The 14,828-nt window shown below is 56.4% G+C and overlaps 1 protein-coding gene across 4 annotated transcripts in view; it reads left to right on the forward strand.

Moving 5' to 3' along the window:
• The first annotated feature begins 1,356 nt into the window (after positions 1-1,356).
• Positions 1,357-14,828, forward strand: part of LOC126052408 (ADP-ribosylation factor-like protein 8A) — a 37,719-nt gene continuing 24,247 nt past the window's right edge. The window contains exons 1-10 of one of the 4 annotated variants that reach the window (XM_049833019.1): positions 1,357-1,441; positions 2,907-3,135; positions 3,564-3,747; positions 4,205-4,289; positions 4,986-5,062; positions 7,819-7,956; positions 8,845-8,955; positions 9,576-9,733; positions 10,609-10,722; positions 11,272-11,917. In XM_049833019.1, the coding sequence (XP_049688976.1) occupies positions 3,005-3,135; positions 3,564-3,747; positions 4,205-4,289; positions 4,986-5,062; positions 7,819-7,956; positions 8,845-8,955; positions 9,576-9,733; positions 10,609-10,722; positions 11,272-11,365 (1,092 nt within the window). In that variant the 5' untranslated portion in view covers positions 1,357-1,441; positions 2,907-3,004 and the 3' untranslated portion in view covers positions 11,366-11,917. Of the gene's footprint in view, positions 1,442-2,906; positions 3,136-3,563; positions 3,748-4,204; positions 4,290-4,985; positions 5,063-7,818; positions 7,957-8,844; positions 8,956-9,575; positions 9,734-10,608; positions 10,723-11,271; positions 11,918-14,828 lie in introns of those variants that run through there. The other 3 variants (XM_049833017.1, XM_049833018.1, XM_049833020.1) reach the window with 3 other exon arrangements.

The raw sequence follows: 14,828 nt of genomic DNA on the forward strand, positions 1-14,828 counted from the left end.
GAGTCTGTGGCACCCCAGGATCTGCTCACGAGACACAGATGCTGGTGGCTGTTGTCTCCAGGATAAGGTTGCTCTGCTGTTGGCCAAGCCCAGCACTTTGCTCTGGAGCTTGGGCCCTCTGATCTTCCAGCTCTTGGGTAGAAGGTGGCACTGTCAGGATCTCCCATAGGCCACCAGTGAAGATGTTGTTCTGGCACCCTGGCACACCCTTGCACACATGTTCCTGCAAACACACAGGCATGCACAGACATGGACCTCTCCAGTTTGGTGACCAGCAGTGCTGGCGCCGCACATCCCAGGGACAGCCCTGGTCACCTCAGTGAGCTGGACTGGAGGTGGCCCAGGATGGGGGACTCCCCAGGGCAGCAGAGAAGAGCCAGTGGAGCAGCCAGGGGGAGAAGGTGTTTGGGATGCAGGGTCCATGGTGGCTGGTGGGGACATAGCAGGAGCTGCTGCACTGCAGTGGGGTGGGGGCAGAAAAGGAAGGAAGCATGCAGTGACTCTGCACAGAGCCTGGGCAATAACAAACAGGAAGAGTGGCAGGGCTGTGGCGGGCGGCAGCGGCCATCGGCAGGAAGGATGTGCAGTGCCCCAGGGGCAGACCTGTCCTACCTGAGCCAGACCATCCAGGGACCTTCCTCCCTAAATAAGCCCCCTTTCCTGCCCTGCTGGGGAGGGGGAACCACACGTCTTCCCCCAAGGTGCCAAGTGATGATCCCGGGTGCAGAGGGGTGGCGGGTGGCACACACAGGGACATAGGCTAGGGAGACGGTGGGGTGGCACGAGGAGCACACTGTGCATGGCCGGGCGTTGAGGGTGGGAGGTGCCGAGCCCTGGCTCACCCCGCAGTGGGATGGGGAATGGCTGGTGCACAGCCTGGGCAAGGGGATACAGCTAGGGTGGCAGGGACAGGAGGACTCATCCTGGCTCCCTGTGGGGCAGGTGGGGTCTGGTGTTTCCAGAGCAGCATCACTGCACCACGTGAAGCATCCCACCTCAACCCTCCTGCCAGTAGCCCTGGCCCCATGGTCAAGTCTATCCTGTCCCTCCATGCCCCATGGGCTGGCACTGCACTGGCCACGGCCCGTCACAGAGAGCACCAAGAACATGCCACCAGCCCTGCCAGAGGTGCCCACGGAGACACCCCAGGATTTTGGGGGAGGCAGGGCTGTGCCTGCAGGCGCAGGACAGGGGTTTACTGGTGGGGAGCAGGGCTGGGGCTGCAGGCGGCCCGGCGGAGGAGCCGAGCTGCGGCGATGTGGCCGGTATGTGTGTGGGCGGCAGGCAGGGTGGGGGAGAAGGAGGGAGAGGAAGCGGCAGAGGCAGCAGCTCCTTTGATAAGCAGCTTCCTGAACACTTTCAAACCGTGGTGTTAGACCGACACGCGCGGCGCCTGCGGGCCTGTGCCAGGACTGACTGAGCCGACGCCACGGGGCAGCAGGTAGGCAGCTCCCCAGCCCACCCATGCCACCCACTGGAGAGGGGACCCCCACCAGGCAGTGCTGGGCCTTGGCACCCACAGGCGGTGGGCATGTGCTCGCTGCCGGGCAGGCCTGGGCTGGGCTGGGATGCTGGGCAGAGTGATGGGGACATTCTCCCTGCAGGTGCCGGCAGTTGGGGCTCTTCCCAGGGCCCTCCTGCCTGCCAGGCACTTGGTTGTGGCATCTCCCAGGTGTTTCCTGGTTGGTGTGCGAGGGACGTCTGGTGGGGTTGGAGCCTGCTGCTGTCTCTGGTCAGGATCTGTCCTGGTGCTGCGGCTCCCGGGGAGAAGATGCTCTTGCCCTGCCTGGCTGGGGGACACCCTGGCAGTACAGACCCCCCAGGCTGCCCTGCATGAGCCATGGAGATAGTGTGCATGGCAGCGGTGGCATTGCCACCCCAGCAATGCAGCTCGGTAGCGGGGAGTCATGAGGAACAGCTCCTGCCCTAGCCACATTCCCAAACAGCACAGCCACCGCATGGACCTGGTACTCTGCAGGACCTCCCTGAGCAGACGGTGTACCTGGAATCCCACTCTTTGCCCACCAGGAGCTCTGACTCCGCAGCCTGCCCTGTCCCTTTGGGTCTGTCTTCTCATGGAGGGAGCTGGGGATGAGAAGGAGCCTCATCATCCCAGGGTGCTGCCTGCACCATGAGGAGCTCTGCCCAGAGGTGAACCAGCATCAGCATCTCCCTGTCCCTGCCAGGGGCTGTCCCGGGGCTGGTGGTGGTGGTGGAGCCCTGGCATCCTCCTCCATCTAGGCTACCTCATCGCCTCTTGCTCAACCATGCAGATAAAGCAGTTTCCTATTGACAGTTGCTGAGACCTGTGGGATGGAGGAGGCTGTCCCAGGGTCATCCCTCCCTTACCAGAGCCATGAGGCTGTTGAGGGTGCCTGGCTCCGTATGTCCCAACATCAGGAACTGGCCAGGCTCCCTGTGGTGCCTACAACCCACCTCATCTCACCTGCCAAATGCTGCTGTGCTCATGCGGGTCCCAGCTCTCCTTCTTCCCCACCATGTCCCCAGGCTGAAGCAGGCATGCAGGGGAAGGGCTGGAAACACATGGCAGCGTGTGCTTCCCATGGAGGTGGAGAGCATTTTTGGCTTCCCCAAAACCAGACCATGCTCCGCCAACACAGGGCATGGGTGTCCTCTGCTCGGTGCAAGCATGTGGCCATTGGTGCCATGCCCAGGGTCAGCAGTGGGTGCCTGTGTGGGCTGCAGTGCTGCGGGCATCCTGGAGGTTGAACATGCTGGGAGCTCTCCCAGTGCCACTTGCCTGGATGCAGGGGCTGGGGGCCCTAGTTCCAGGGCAGCTGAAGACTTAAAACCTGTCCCTTGCTTAGGGACCATCCATTGGGGGGGTGTGCAGGAGTGTCCACCCAGCCTCATGGCATGTCTCTGATCTGCCTTTTCTTTTCCAGTTGCTTCTCCTCCAATGGCTCCTTGATTCCCCAGGAGCTGAGGGCCCCCTGTGTCCACTCCCTGTGCTTCAGGACGAGGGCTTTGTGGCTGCCGCAGCATGGTACAAGCCTGCTTGGTGTGCTCCAGAGTTCATAACGGCAGCCTGCCAGCCCAGGCAGCCGGGGCAGACATGGACAAGACGGACAAGCCCAGTCCCTCTGCCAAGAAGCATGTGCGTCTTCAGGAGAGGTGAGCGTGGCTGATGGGCTGGGCTGCCCACCTCAGCCCAGATGGCGACTGCCCATGGCACTGCTCAGCCCCAGGGCTTGGGCTACCCCAAACTTCCTTCTCCCAGCCCAGCCCTGCCAGCCCTCTGCCTGATGACTTGTGCAGATGCCAGATCTGAGTGTGGAAGCAGCCCTGACCGCCCTCCAGCCCAGCCCGGGCCAAATCTAGACACCATCCTTTGGGGGCTTTCTGGCAAATGACCAGCTAATTCCTTGTTCCTCAACCCCCCATCTTCTGGGGTCTCTACCTGCCCCCTTTCTTCATCCTCTGCTATTCTCTGCCTGGCTTTTTCTTGGTGTGGGGTGGTTTTAACTGATGATATGGTGGGTTGGGCTGTCCCCCTGTCCCGAGGTGGCAGAGGGTCAGCCAGGGACCCTTTTGCCTCACAGAAGGGGGTCCAACGTGTCGCTGATGCTGGACATGAGCTCGCTGGGGAGTGTGGAGCCCATCCAGCCTGTCTGCACGCCACGGGACATCACACTGAAGTTCCTGAGGACATCCAGCCACGTGCTGAGGAGAGAGGAGCTCCAGCAACATGCCCAGAGCCTGACACAGCTCCAGGAGGAGTTTTCGGTGCGATGCTCCCTTCCCCTCTTACCTCTCACATGAGGGATGGCAGGGGCTGATGGTGGTGGGGACTGGCAGGGGTGGACATCTCTGAGGGAGGCAGTGAGGCCAGCTGTGCCCCACAGCACCCGTGGCAGGGAAGTTGATGTGGGCAAACAGAGATGAGGGGAGCCCTGGGTATCCCCTGGCTGCCTGCTCCCTGGTGCACACAAGTCCCATCTGTGTCCTTGGAAAGCCTGTCCTGCCCTCCCATGCCAAGCTCTTCTCCCAAGGTGGCCTCTCTGGAAGGTGTCCCACCACATCTGGGGTAAGGACAGGGCTCATCCCAGGAGCTGACATCTGTGGTGAAGCTGCTAGGTCTCTGGGCCAGCCTCTCATTACCTGGGGGACCAGCTCTGCCATGACGAGGGGACGCAAGCAGCAGCGATGGGGTTTTCCTCATAGTTGTTCTTTCCCCCTGCAGAAAATCCCACCCAACTTTGTTAGTCCGGAGGAGCTGGAGATCCCTGGACATGCCTCCAAGGACAGATACAAAACCATCCTTCCCAGTATGTGCCACTGCATTCCCTTTGCCTCACATTTGCCCAGGTGCCATGTGCAGGGAAAGGGGGGGGAGGGTGCGTGTGTGGAGGGGTGTGTGTGCATGGGTGTTTGTACCTGGGAGAGAGGTGACTCGGAGCAGCCCTGGCACTGGGGTGGGCACTCCTGGGTGCTCTTAGTGCTCCTGCCGCCCTTGTTCTCGCTCCCCATGTTGCAGGACCTGGGTGCTGTGTTGCAGGGGGTGTACACTGTGTTATGGGGTGGTGTGGAGAGCTACTCCTTGGAGTGTATTCCCAGGCTTGCAGCACATGACAGCCCAGCCTGGGTTGCTCCCTATCACCATGGGGCCTTACATGTCCCAATGGCATGTCACTAGGGGTGTAAAGGCTGAGAACATTATAGGAGGACTTGTCTGGGCTCTAGGCAGGCACTGCGTGAAGGCCTTGGGAGGTTATTGCCTGGCGGGTGAGTTACCCCCCATACTCACTGTGGTACAGGCAGGCTTGGGCATGACTGGCTGTACCCTGCCATGGTAGTGAGGGTGAAGTGGGGCAAGAAAGGGCCTGAAGGAGGCTGCAGACAGCTCTGAGCATGGCATCGAGCTGGAGGACTCAGCCTCCAGGCTCTGGAGCTGAGGCAGAGAGGATGGTCAGGGTCAGGCTCTGAAAAACTGTCCCTGGGGTAATGCCTGCCATGTCTTTCAGATCCTGAGAGCCGAGTCTGTCTCAGGAGGGCAAGAAACCAGGAGGAAGACGGTTACATAAATGCCAACTACATCACGGTGAGTGTCCTCCTTGGTTGGAGGTATCCTGCAGCCCATGGCTCACAAGGCATCGGGCTGCAAACTCGGTGCTGCAGGTGCCACACTGGGACCCTCATGCTGGGGCACTGACTGTCACCTACTGTCCTGTGGCTGCCCTGGGGTAACAGTATGAACTTGTCACCCCTTTCTGAGCTGGAGAGATGCGGCTCCATCCGTGCAGGGCAGACACACTGTCTCTTTTGTTGGGAAAGTCTCATGAGGTGACTGCGCTTGGCTCCTGCTGCTTGGGTGCCTGTATGGGCTCCCTTGCAGTGGCTTTCCCATCTCTTCCTCATGCACTAGTCCATTGTCTGGCAAGGTCACAGGAGGCAAGCTGCCAACAGAGCATCCCAGCCTGGTGCTGTTCAACCCTTACACATCCAGGAATTTCCTGTCAGCTCAGGGGGGTTGTTGCAATTTCCCAAGAAGAAAGCTAACAAAGGGGAGAGCATGGCTTATATTTGACACCCGATGGGGTCCCCTTCCAGAGACTGAGAAGTCGCTAGACCCAAGGGTGTTACTTCAGGCAGCCTGATTTATGATAGTCATCTCCTGTGCAAATGACCCCTTCCAGGCTGCAGTCTCACTTGTGCTGAACCATACATCACTCTAAAACAGGCTTTTGTGTCAGCCAGGTGCCAGCTTTGCCTGGTTGGTAGGCTTCTTTCTGAGCAATTCATCTCATTTCAGCATCCCTCCCCTTGGGACAGGCCGGGGTGCTGGGAAATAGAGGTGGGTCAGCAGCTGCTCTGGGTGCATGGCAGTGAGGACAGTGTGGGAATATGGGGCTCAGAAAAGAAGCCCACAAAAGTGCCATCTAGTATGACAGACAGACCCCCGGAAGGTGGTCTGAGGGTGCAGGATGGAGCTGGAGGGCATTTAGTAGCATTTCTTTTTTGATGGTCCTTATGGGTGGGATCCAACAAGGCAGCAGCAGTGTGAGCTGGCAGTATCCTGTGGTGAGGGTCAAAGTCTGACTTAGGACACAGGAGCTCCATGCCTAAAACTGTTGGGAGGCTTGCTGGCCCAAATGAGGGTTTGAACATGGGCAGCAGAAGCCTACTTTTAGAGTAGTCTTCCTGAAGCAGCCTGGCAGCATGCAGTTTCACATTGGGTGACACCATCACCCTGTCCACATGTATCAGGGTGTATGTGAGCATGTAGCATCCTCTTTGTCTCACACAAGTGCTAACAAAAATGCACGAACACTGCCCATCCCTATCTCACACACATGTGCACATATATGTGCACACACCCGAGCACACGTGTGCCCACACATCCCTGTGTGGAGCTGGTATTTCCTGACCCCTTCCTTCCACTTACCTCTCCAAGGGTGTCATGGTGCAGGAATTTGTGGGAACATCAACAAATTAGCAACCCAGCCTGCTTCTGGCATGCTTGGGAGGCACAGGGAGTCTGGAAGAGCTCTGCAGGCATTTGATCACATCAGCCCCTATCTGGGATTGAATGTTTTTTCCTGCTGATGGTATCCCATGAAATGTTTTTGAGCATGAGGAGCAGGTAGGGGAAAATTCCCAGTGTTGACACCTCCAGGTCTTACTGTAAGTCTGCTTCTGAATGGAAAATCATGTTTCCTAGGTAAAAGAAATAATCTTGAGGCATGAGAAAAGGGCTCTACAGAATGTTCCAGAAAATGTTCCCGTCCCTTGACTGGGCCAGTGCAACTTCTTGTAGAACCAAACTGTTAACATGATTGCTGGAAAGACCTGGATTAAATCACAGGGGTTTGGGTGTGTTTTTGACTGAGATCCCTTTAGATAAAGCCATAAAGCTCTGCCTGGAGTGCTGTGTACTCGCTTTTCCAAAAACTGCGGGCACTGTGGGTGCCTCCTCCAGCATCCCCAAGGCATCCTCAGCTTGGTCCCTGACTCCTTGCTGTATTGCCAAATGGCATCTACAGCTGGGAGCTGGAGTAACACATTACTGACCCTGGGAGAAGGCTCTTGCACACCTCTGCCTGTGCCTGCCCTTCAGCTCCTGCCTGCTGCTGCTGCACGCTCTCCTCTCTGCTGGGCCAGCAGCCTGCCCATGAGGCCATGGTGTGAAGCAGGAGCTGAGCGGGACTCAGAGCACCTCCCAGCTTTTCTATTTCTTTGGCAATTTTCTACTGGGGGAGAAAGTGACTATGGAGGCAGAGGATGGCTGGAGCTGTGAAACTGAGCCTGGGGCAGAGGCACGGCAGGGGGCTGGGCCAACCACCCCTCCAGGTGTCCCCAGAACCAGCCTGCCTGCTGCTGGACACTGCCACATCCCCTCCTGATCCTGGTGGGGAGGCAGGACTGGTGGGACCTAGCTGGGACTATTCCAGGTCCCAGCCAGAGCAAGGTTTGATGACTTCTGCTTGTCCTTGGGGAAATGCCTGCGGTGAGGAGTGCTGCTCCCTGCGTGAGCTCTGCCTCACCAAGGCATCCATCACGCTGGCTGTTGTCACACCGATAACCTGGGGATGCTTGCAAGGAGCTTGGGTGCACATGGCTTGCTTCATGGGCTTGCTCCTGGATTGTGGGACCAGGAGGGTGGAGATGTCTGGTAGTTCCTGATCAGGTCTATAAAAGCATTTCAAGGACAGGTTTAGTAGGAAACAGCCTGTGTGGCCCGGCCTCTCACCTGTAAAGGAAGAAAAGCACCACGAGGGCTGCAGTTGCCTGGAGACAGGCTTCCCTCACACATCAGGGTGTCCCCCCAGTGTCACTGATGTACCATGTGCTCGGCAGGGCTATGCAGGGCGGCCCCGGGAGTACATTGCCACCCAGGGACCCATGCTGAACACTGTGACTGACTTCTGGGAGATGGTGTGGCAGGAGGAGGCACCCCTCATCGTCATGATAACCAAGCTCCAGGAGCGCAAAGAGGTACCATTGTCCCTCCCCAGGCACAGCACCCCAGCCAGGAGCAAAGGGTGGGGTGGGGTAATAACAACAGTAAAGGGTTATGTGAGACCAAATATGTGGTCTGAGCACCTGCTTGCTTTCTCTGCTTTGCTCTCAGAGGGTCCCCCAATCTATCAATAAATGACACATGGAGGAGGAGAGCCCCAGGGCTGTAGCCTTGGCCTCATCCAGCAAAGCCTCTCCTCCTCACATGGCCTCTTGTACTCTGGGAATACTTTGCCAGCTGGATAATAGGATAAAGAGTTTAAAGCAACCCCTGGGAGAGGGAGCAGAAGCAATGGTCAGCAGTGTCCCTCTGGCTGCAAGCAGCTCTCCTCCTGGGCTGGGAGCTCTCAGCAGTGGATCCAGGCTGGGATGAGAGCTGGCAGCACTGTGCCCTGCGTGGCAGCCACCCTCTGCCTTGGCTGGGATCCCTGGCTCCCCGTCCAAGCAGCACCTGCCTGGGGGAACTCACCCTCTCTTTCCTGGCCATGTCCTTTCTCCCTTCTCTCCCCAGCTGGTGCAGCATCGCTGTGCCTGCCTCCACTGGCAGGCTGGGTCCTCCTGGGTCTGGCAGGATGTGAACTGGCCCAGACACAGCTCCCCTGGGGCTGGGGAGAGCCATGCAGCCCTGGGGTCTGAAAGCCGTATGGCAGGGCATGGGAGAGGGTGCAGGGGGAGCAGATGTGGGAAGGGGGATCTCTCCCTTCCTTAGCTTCCCCCTGTATAACTACACATCCCCCTTCCCTGTTCCCCCACACCTCCTCGAGTGATGCCTTTTCCCCAGAGCACTGAGCAAAGCATAGCTCAAACATCCAGTGGGTGCCTTGAGGCATCTCCACAGCCACAAACCCTGCCTTGTTCTTTCAGAAATGTGTCCACTACTGGCCCGAGAAGGAGGGCACCTACGGCCCCTTCACCATCCGTGTGCAGGGGGTGAGCGAGTGTGTGGAGTACGTGGTCCGGGATCTCTCCATCCAGGTGGGTTCGAGCTCCATCCTGGGGTCAGAGGGGGAGACCAGCAGGGCCCAGCAGTGCCCCCGACACCCCCAGGCTCTCTAGTGTGATGGCAGATGCTGCATGACAGGAGAGCAGGGGGTTCATGTCTTGGAGAGCTGGGTCTTATGAGCCACCTGCCAGATGAGGGTCTGCAGAGCTCCTGCCTGCCCGAGGAGGCTGAGAGGGAGCAGGACCCAGCCCTGAGGTGCAGAGGAGAGGGGATCAGCTGGGGAGACCTTCTCTACTAGCCCGTTGTTGTTTGCACTGTGCTATTGAGCTCTGCTCCACAGGCTCTCTGTAGTCACCCTGGGCTGACACTGGCCAAAAGGATCTTGCTGGCTTTGCCTGGACTGTGTGGACAGTGTTGGGACACTCTGCATCTGTTCCCATCTTCTTGGATGGGACACCCCCCGGTCCCCCTGGCCCAGGCATCTCTCCTGGGCATCTGTCAGAGGCTCAGAGAGGGATTTGGGAGGAGAGCAGATGAGATGGGCACAGGCTGCCCAGCCTCTGCTTGAACTGGGCTCCATGCCTTCATTTGGCCCAGCCCAGTGAGTCTGCGCTCCCACATCCTGATTTCTCTTTCTTCTGTGCTGGAAAAGCTTGAAGGTGAATGCCGCCAGGTCAAACACATCCTCTTCCCTTCCTGGCCGGACCAGCAGACACCCGAGTCAGCCAAGCCCCTGCTGCACTTGGTGTCCAAGGTGGAGGACACTCTGCAGGCTGCAGCCATCCCAGGGCCCATCGTTGTGCACTGCAGGTAAGAGCTTTCCCCTCACCTAAGCCCATGTGTGTTCTTCACCTTGGGGTCAATCTGCAAATGCTGGAGAGGAAAATCCCACATGTGAATGCTCATGAGCTGGTCCTGCTGTGGTGCAGAAATCCCAGGGCACGGCATCTCCATAGCAGAGTTGTTAACCAGCAACTCCTATTGTGGCATCAGGATGGTGGCATTACCACGGTGCATACTGCTCTGTAAAGAAATCTGGTTTGCACCTCAGTCTGCGAACAGCAAGGTGGGAGCAGGAGAGTTCTGCAAATTCAGGACTCAGCCACCAGACCTGTGGCAGATCCACAGCTCAGGCTCCTGCTTCCTCTGCCACTGAGCACGGCCTGTGGCTTGGCTTGTGAAGCTGTTTTCCAGGGCAGGCCTCCTGGAAGAGGTGGCCTCTGCATATTTTCTCTCACTGCTGAGTGAATTTGGGGACAGTGGAGCAGAGCACCCAGTCATCTCTATGCAACACACTTGGTGCACAATGCCGCAGGCTGGCCTGCCCCCGTGCAAACCGCTCAGTGCCTGGGGTGAGAACACAGCTGGGAGGGGAGGTGAAGGGGCTGAAGACACCCCTGCATTGTGCAGGGACGGGGGGAACAGACTGGTTTTGTGCTTCCAGCGCAGCCTCAGCTGGGCCGTGCAACATAGCAAGACCTCTTTGCCATGGCAGAATGACACCAGCCCATGTCTTTTGGTGCCTGGCTAAGAAAGTTGGTCTGGCAGCTAGTACCAGGACCCCAGCATCCATCTAGGAAGAAATCATGGCAGCAAACCAATCCAGGAGTATGTCCAGCTTGGACAGATTAAGGTCCAGGCAGTGGATACTGTCAGTGCTCAGCACAGCCATCTCTGTCCCTCAGCGCAGGCATTGGCCGGACGGGCTGCTTTATCGCTACCAGGATTGGGTGCCAGCAGCTGAAGGACAAGGGGGAGGTTGATATCCTGGGAATTGTGTGCCGTCTCCGCATAGACAGGTGGGTGCTCAGAGCAGGCGGCTCCTTGGAGGGTCCTGCTGGGTGCCAGGCCTGGGAGGAGGGATGTGGGAGGCATGTGGGGATGGGCATCATGAAGGGGCATGGGGACAGTTTTTGATAGAAACCAGAAGAGTTGCTGAAAGATGCAGATTTGTCAACAGCAAATGATTCCCCAGTGCCAGGCTGGTTTTGGTGTCAGGGCTGTTGTAGCTCTGGGGACCTGAGGACGCGAGTGAGAGGAGAGCAGCTCTGAACCTGACAGCCAGTCTGCTCCTTCCAGCTCAGCCACTAAATCCAGAAATGCTCCATTTTGCCACTTTTCAAGAAGAACCAGTAAAAACTAGAGCCAAATCAGTTGCTAATCTGCATTTTGAACAGCCCAGCAGTGCTTCTGAGCCCAAATACTCTTTGGGCAGCTCTGGCGCCTGTTTCAGAGGTACCTGGACATGGTGGGTGAAGCAGGAATATTTGTGCCCCAGGAGCAGGGAGCTGGGTATGGGGTTGTGGGCTTTGGTGAGGTTGTCAGTGGGACCTGCCTTTCCCTTGCAGAGGTGGGATGATCCAGACAAGCGAGCAGTACCAGTTCCTCCATCACACACTAGCTCTCTACGCTTCCCAGCTGCCAGAGGCGGGAAGCCACTAGTGCAGGGCTCCCACTGGGCTGCCAGCTCCTCACCCCGACCTCTCCTGCACCGGCCTCGGGGACACCTCCACCAAAACCCCTCCTGCTGCTGCCGGGCCACAGAGCAGCAGCATGAGCATCCATCAGGATGAGCACAGCCAAGCAAACCCACGGGGATTGTGGCCTTATGACCCTGGGGATGAGCAAGATTTGGCAGGTTCACATGAGGGATTCAGTGGGTGCTCGAGGTGGCCATTGCTGCTGGCTCGAGGCAGATTTCACCCACAGAAAGAAGCTTTGGCTTTTGAAACATGCAACTTTTTATCCCTAACCAGAAGAGCAAGCTGTGCAGAGGAACTGAAGCTGGGTGAGCACCAGGAGCATGGTTTACCTTTTAGCTGCACAGAAATGTTTACCCTGTTAGACACAGAGCTGGTAGAATTACCCTGCAAATAAACAGAGCCTCTCTCCTGACTGCGTATCATCTGTGGGCAGAGGCTGTGCTGCGTGCAGGGCTGGGCTTGCTCTGAACTTGTGCCATAATGCTCTTCTTCCTAAAGATACACCTTGATGATTTAGTACAAAAGGGCACAGTTGGTTGCCTTCATTACGTGGCTTGCTTTCCTCTCTATCTTCAGCCAACACCTTCTCAACAGCCTTAAAGTAAGGCAGGTTCCTAAGTCCGTTTGCAGTTTTGCAAGCAATGTGTTCCCAATGGCCTTTTGTTACATGAGGGTGGGGGTTTTGCATTCTTGGTTTTTTGCTGAAATCAGAACAAAATAATATTTGGGTTTTGCTGGGTTGTTTATTCACTGATAAATTCGGGGCAAGGGGGGAGAAGAGGGAGAAACATTGTGGCACAAAGCATGGAGATGGAAATATTCTGTAAAATATTTGAAAGCTGTTCAAAACTGGCCTTCAGCTGACAGGTGTTGCACACACTCTTGGGCAGCGAGGACTGATAAGGAGCTGCCTAGCCCGTGCCTGCCTGTGCCCACAAGCCCTGATGTGGCCTGCTTGGTGGGTGAGATCCAGGGAAAAAAGGGTCAATCCTCCTGCTGAGAGATTCTGAGCTTGCCTCGGCTCCCAGAGCATCCCCAAATCAGGGCTGTGTCCATGGATCCCCCTCCACCACTCCCAAAATGTAGTTGAATTGCTGCCCAATGGTTTTGCCCTAGTGCCTGTTGTTCAGGCTCTGTGGCTCTCTTGGGACGAGAAATGATTGAATGAAAAGAGAAGTTTTATCCTTAACTCTGCAGTTCTCCTGACTTGTCATCAGTCCAGAGGGGATTTCCTCAGGCCTGTGTCATCCCCCTCCCCAGTATCCCATCCTCACTGCTCGTCTCCTTGCTCCTAAAAGCAGCAAGTAAGCAAGTGAATCAGCCTTGTCCAGGGATGGGTAATGAGCCAAAGTCAGCTGCTTCTGCTTAATCTCGCTGGGCATAAGTAGCAAGCCCAGTGGCAGACCAGGCATGTCCCACTGTGCAAAAATACCCAATATTACAGAAATTATCATGTATTGCTGAGCCCTGGTAGTCCTTATTAGTCATTCTCACGTGTTTGCAGACTCTCCGGATAAAGTACTTGCCAGGGCACTTGCTATAGCACAATAAAGCCATGTTAAGCATCTGCTCGCTGCAAGGAGCAAATCCTTTTGGAGAAACGTCTCAGAGAGTGGATGGAAGAGTAACAGACAGTGAGAGACTCTCTGCTAGCACAGCCCCCTCTGATGGCACCAGGAATACACCCACTCCCTGACCCCACAGCAGGAAAAAAAACAGATCTGAAGTAACATCCTTCAATCTACAGTGTCTGGATCTCCTCAGTGGAGTGATGTCCCCATATCTGCCACCAGGTCAATCCTTCCTCATGCCACTGAGCCTGCCCAGCCAACTGCTGCAGGGGGAACCTTGGTCTCTGCAGGGCTCCTGCCTGGTGCCTGGGCTCTTGGAGAGACTGCAAAGCCTCCATGAGTCCCCTGAAGTTCAAAACATGGCTCAGGACTTTGGCTGCTCAGTTAATTTTATGTCACGTTGTTGCCTTTGATGGTGTCTCTAAAGCCACTGCTAGAAGTTTTGAGTTCATCTATGACAGGTTTTAATTCAGCTGGCCCACAGCATCCTCCCCCCCAAGTCTTTCCTCCCCACATTGCCATCAGGCAGGGGAACTTCAAGAGCCTGCAGGCTGTACCAAGGCACAGTATTTTCCTGTGCTCCCTGGACAGCAGGACATGCACCATTTTTCTCATGCTTTTGGTTTATTATCAACATGAGAGTTGTTAGAGCAGGCTTGCAGCAAGAGCTGCATTGAGGGTCTCTCAAGGCATGCAGAAGCAGCACTGGGACCAGCTGCTGGGCAGGGGGTGTTGTCAGCCCTCTCAGATTCCCCACTGGGTGCTGGGAGTTTTGCCAGTTCAGCTGTCTGATGCAGATTATGATCAGTTAAGCAGTTTTCCTGTCTTTCAATCTCAATACCAGCTCTATCTGTTCAAGACACTTCTCAGGCCATTATGACTGCACTATCTGAGTATCTCTCCATGTCTCTATTTATTTCCCAAGCACTCCTCAGGGCTATGCTGGACTATTGCCTGTGTTATTGCAAAACCCCATCCTGTGGCTTACCTGATGTCAGGGGTGAAGCAGGGTGTTTGATCTGGTCTGGTTGTGTCAGGCTTATCCCTATGTCCTGAGAAACTGCTTTACCCTGTCCATAAAGAGCATGGGATGCCTAGTAGTCAAAGGAAAATAATTGCTCCAAAATCTCATGTCTCCCCATGCCCCGGGCTGAGATTAAGCCCCTGAGCTTGACCAGGGGTTTCAGCAGGGCCAAGATTGCTCCTGTTCCTCATTCCCCACCCTTAAAAACCTGGTATGGACACCACTGTCTTTTTCCTTCTCATGGTGTTTCTGTGCTTTGCTGGTGGTGCAGCCGAGACAACCAGGCAGGGAGCTCTGGTACTGGAGGCCCTGGGCTGCAGACTCCTGCAAACCATGTCCCCAGGAGGCCAGGTCCTGCCCAGGGTTCAGGAAAAGTCCATTCTCCACGTGACTCTAATTTCGGCCTGGGATTTCCCAGGCTGGTAATCCGTTTCCCTACCCTTGCGACAACTCACCATGCTGGAGGTTGCCTAGGATGAGAGAAAAAAACATGGTGGCCACATCACCGTAGTGGCACACACAGGCATTGCTGGTGGGAAGGAGACCCAAGGTGCTTCAAATTCCCTGCAGCTGATGGAGAGTGCCAGTGGGTTGCATGGTGTCCCCATCGAACATAGCACACCACAACAGGCTGCAGCAGGGCACCGCTGCGGCCAGCTTCTTGGAAGAGCAGGGCATTGGGGTAGGATGTGCCAAAATCTAGGGGTTTGGGTATGCAATAACAGCTCTCCACTCAGATGAGCAATGTAACCACAGACGAGTCTCCAACAGCATCCTCACGGACTCCAAGTAATCAATGACCAAGCCATCACCCAAAAAGGAGAAAT

This window comes from Accipiter gentilis, chromosome 29, assembly GCF_929443795.1.
Source record: "Accipiter gentilis chromosome 29, bAccGen1.1, whole genome shotgun sequence".
In the NCBI taxonomy this organism is placed as follows: Eukaryota; Metazoa; Chordata; class Aves; order Accipitriformes; family Accipitridae; genus Astur; species Astur gentilis.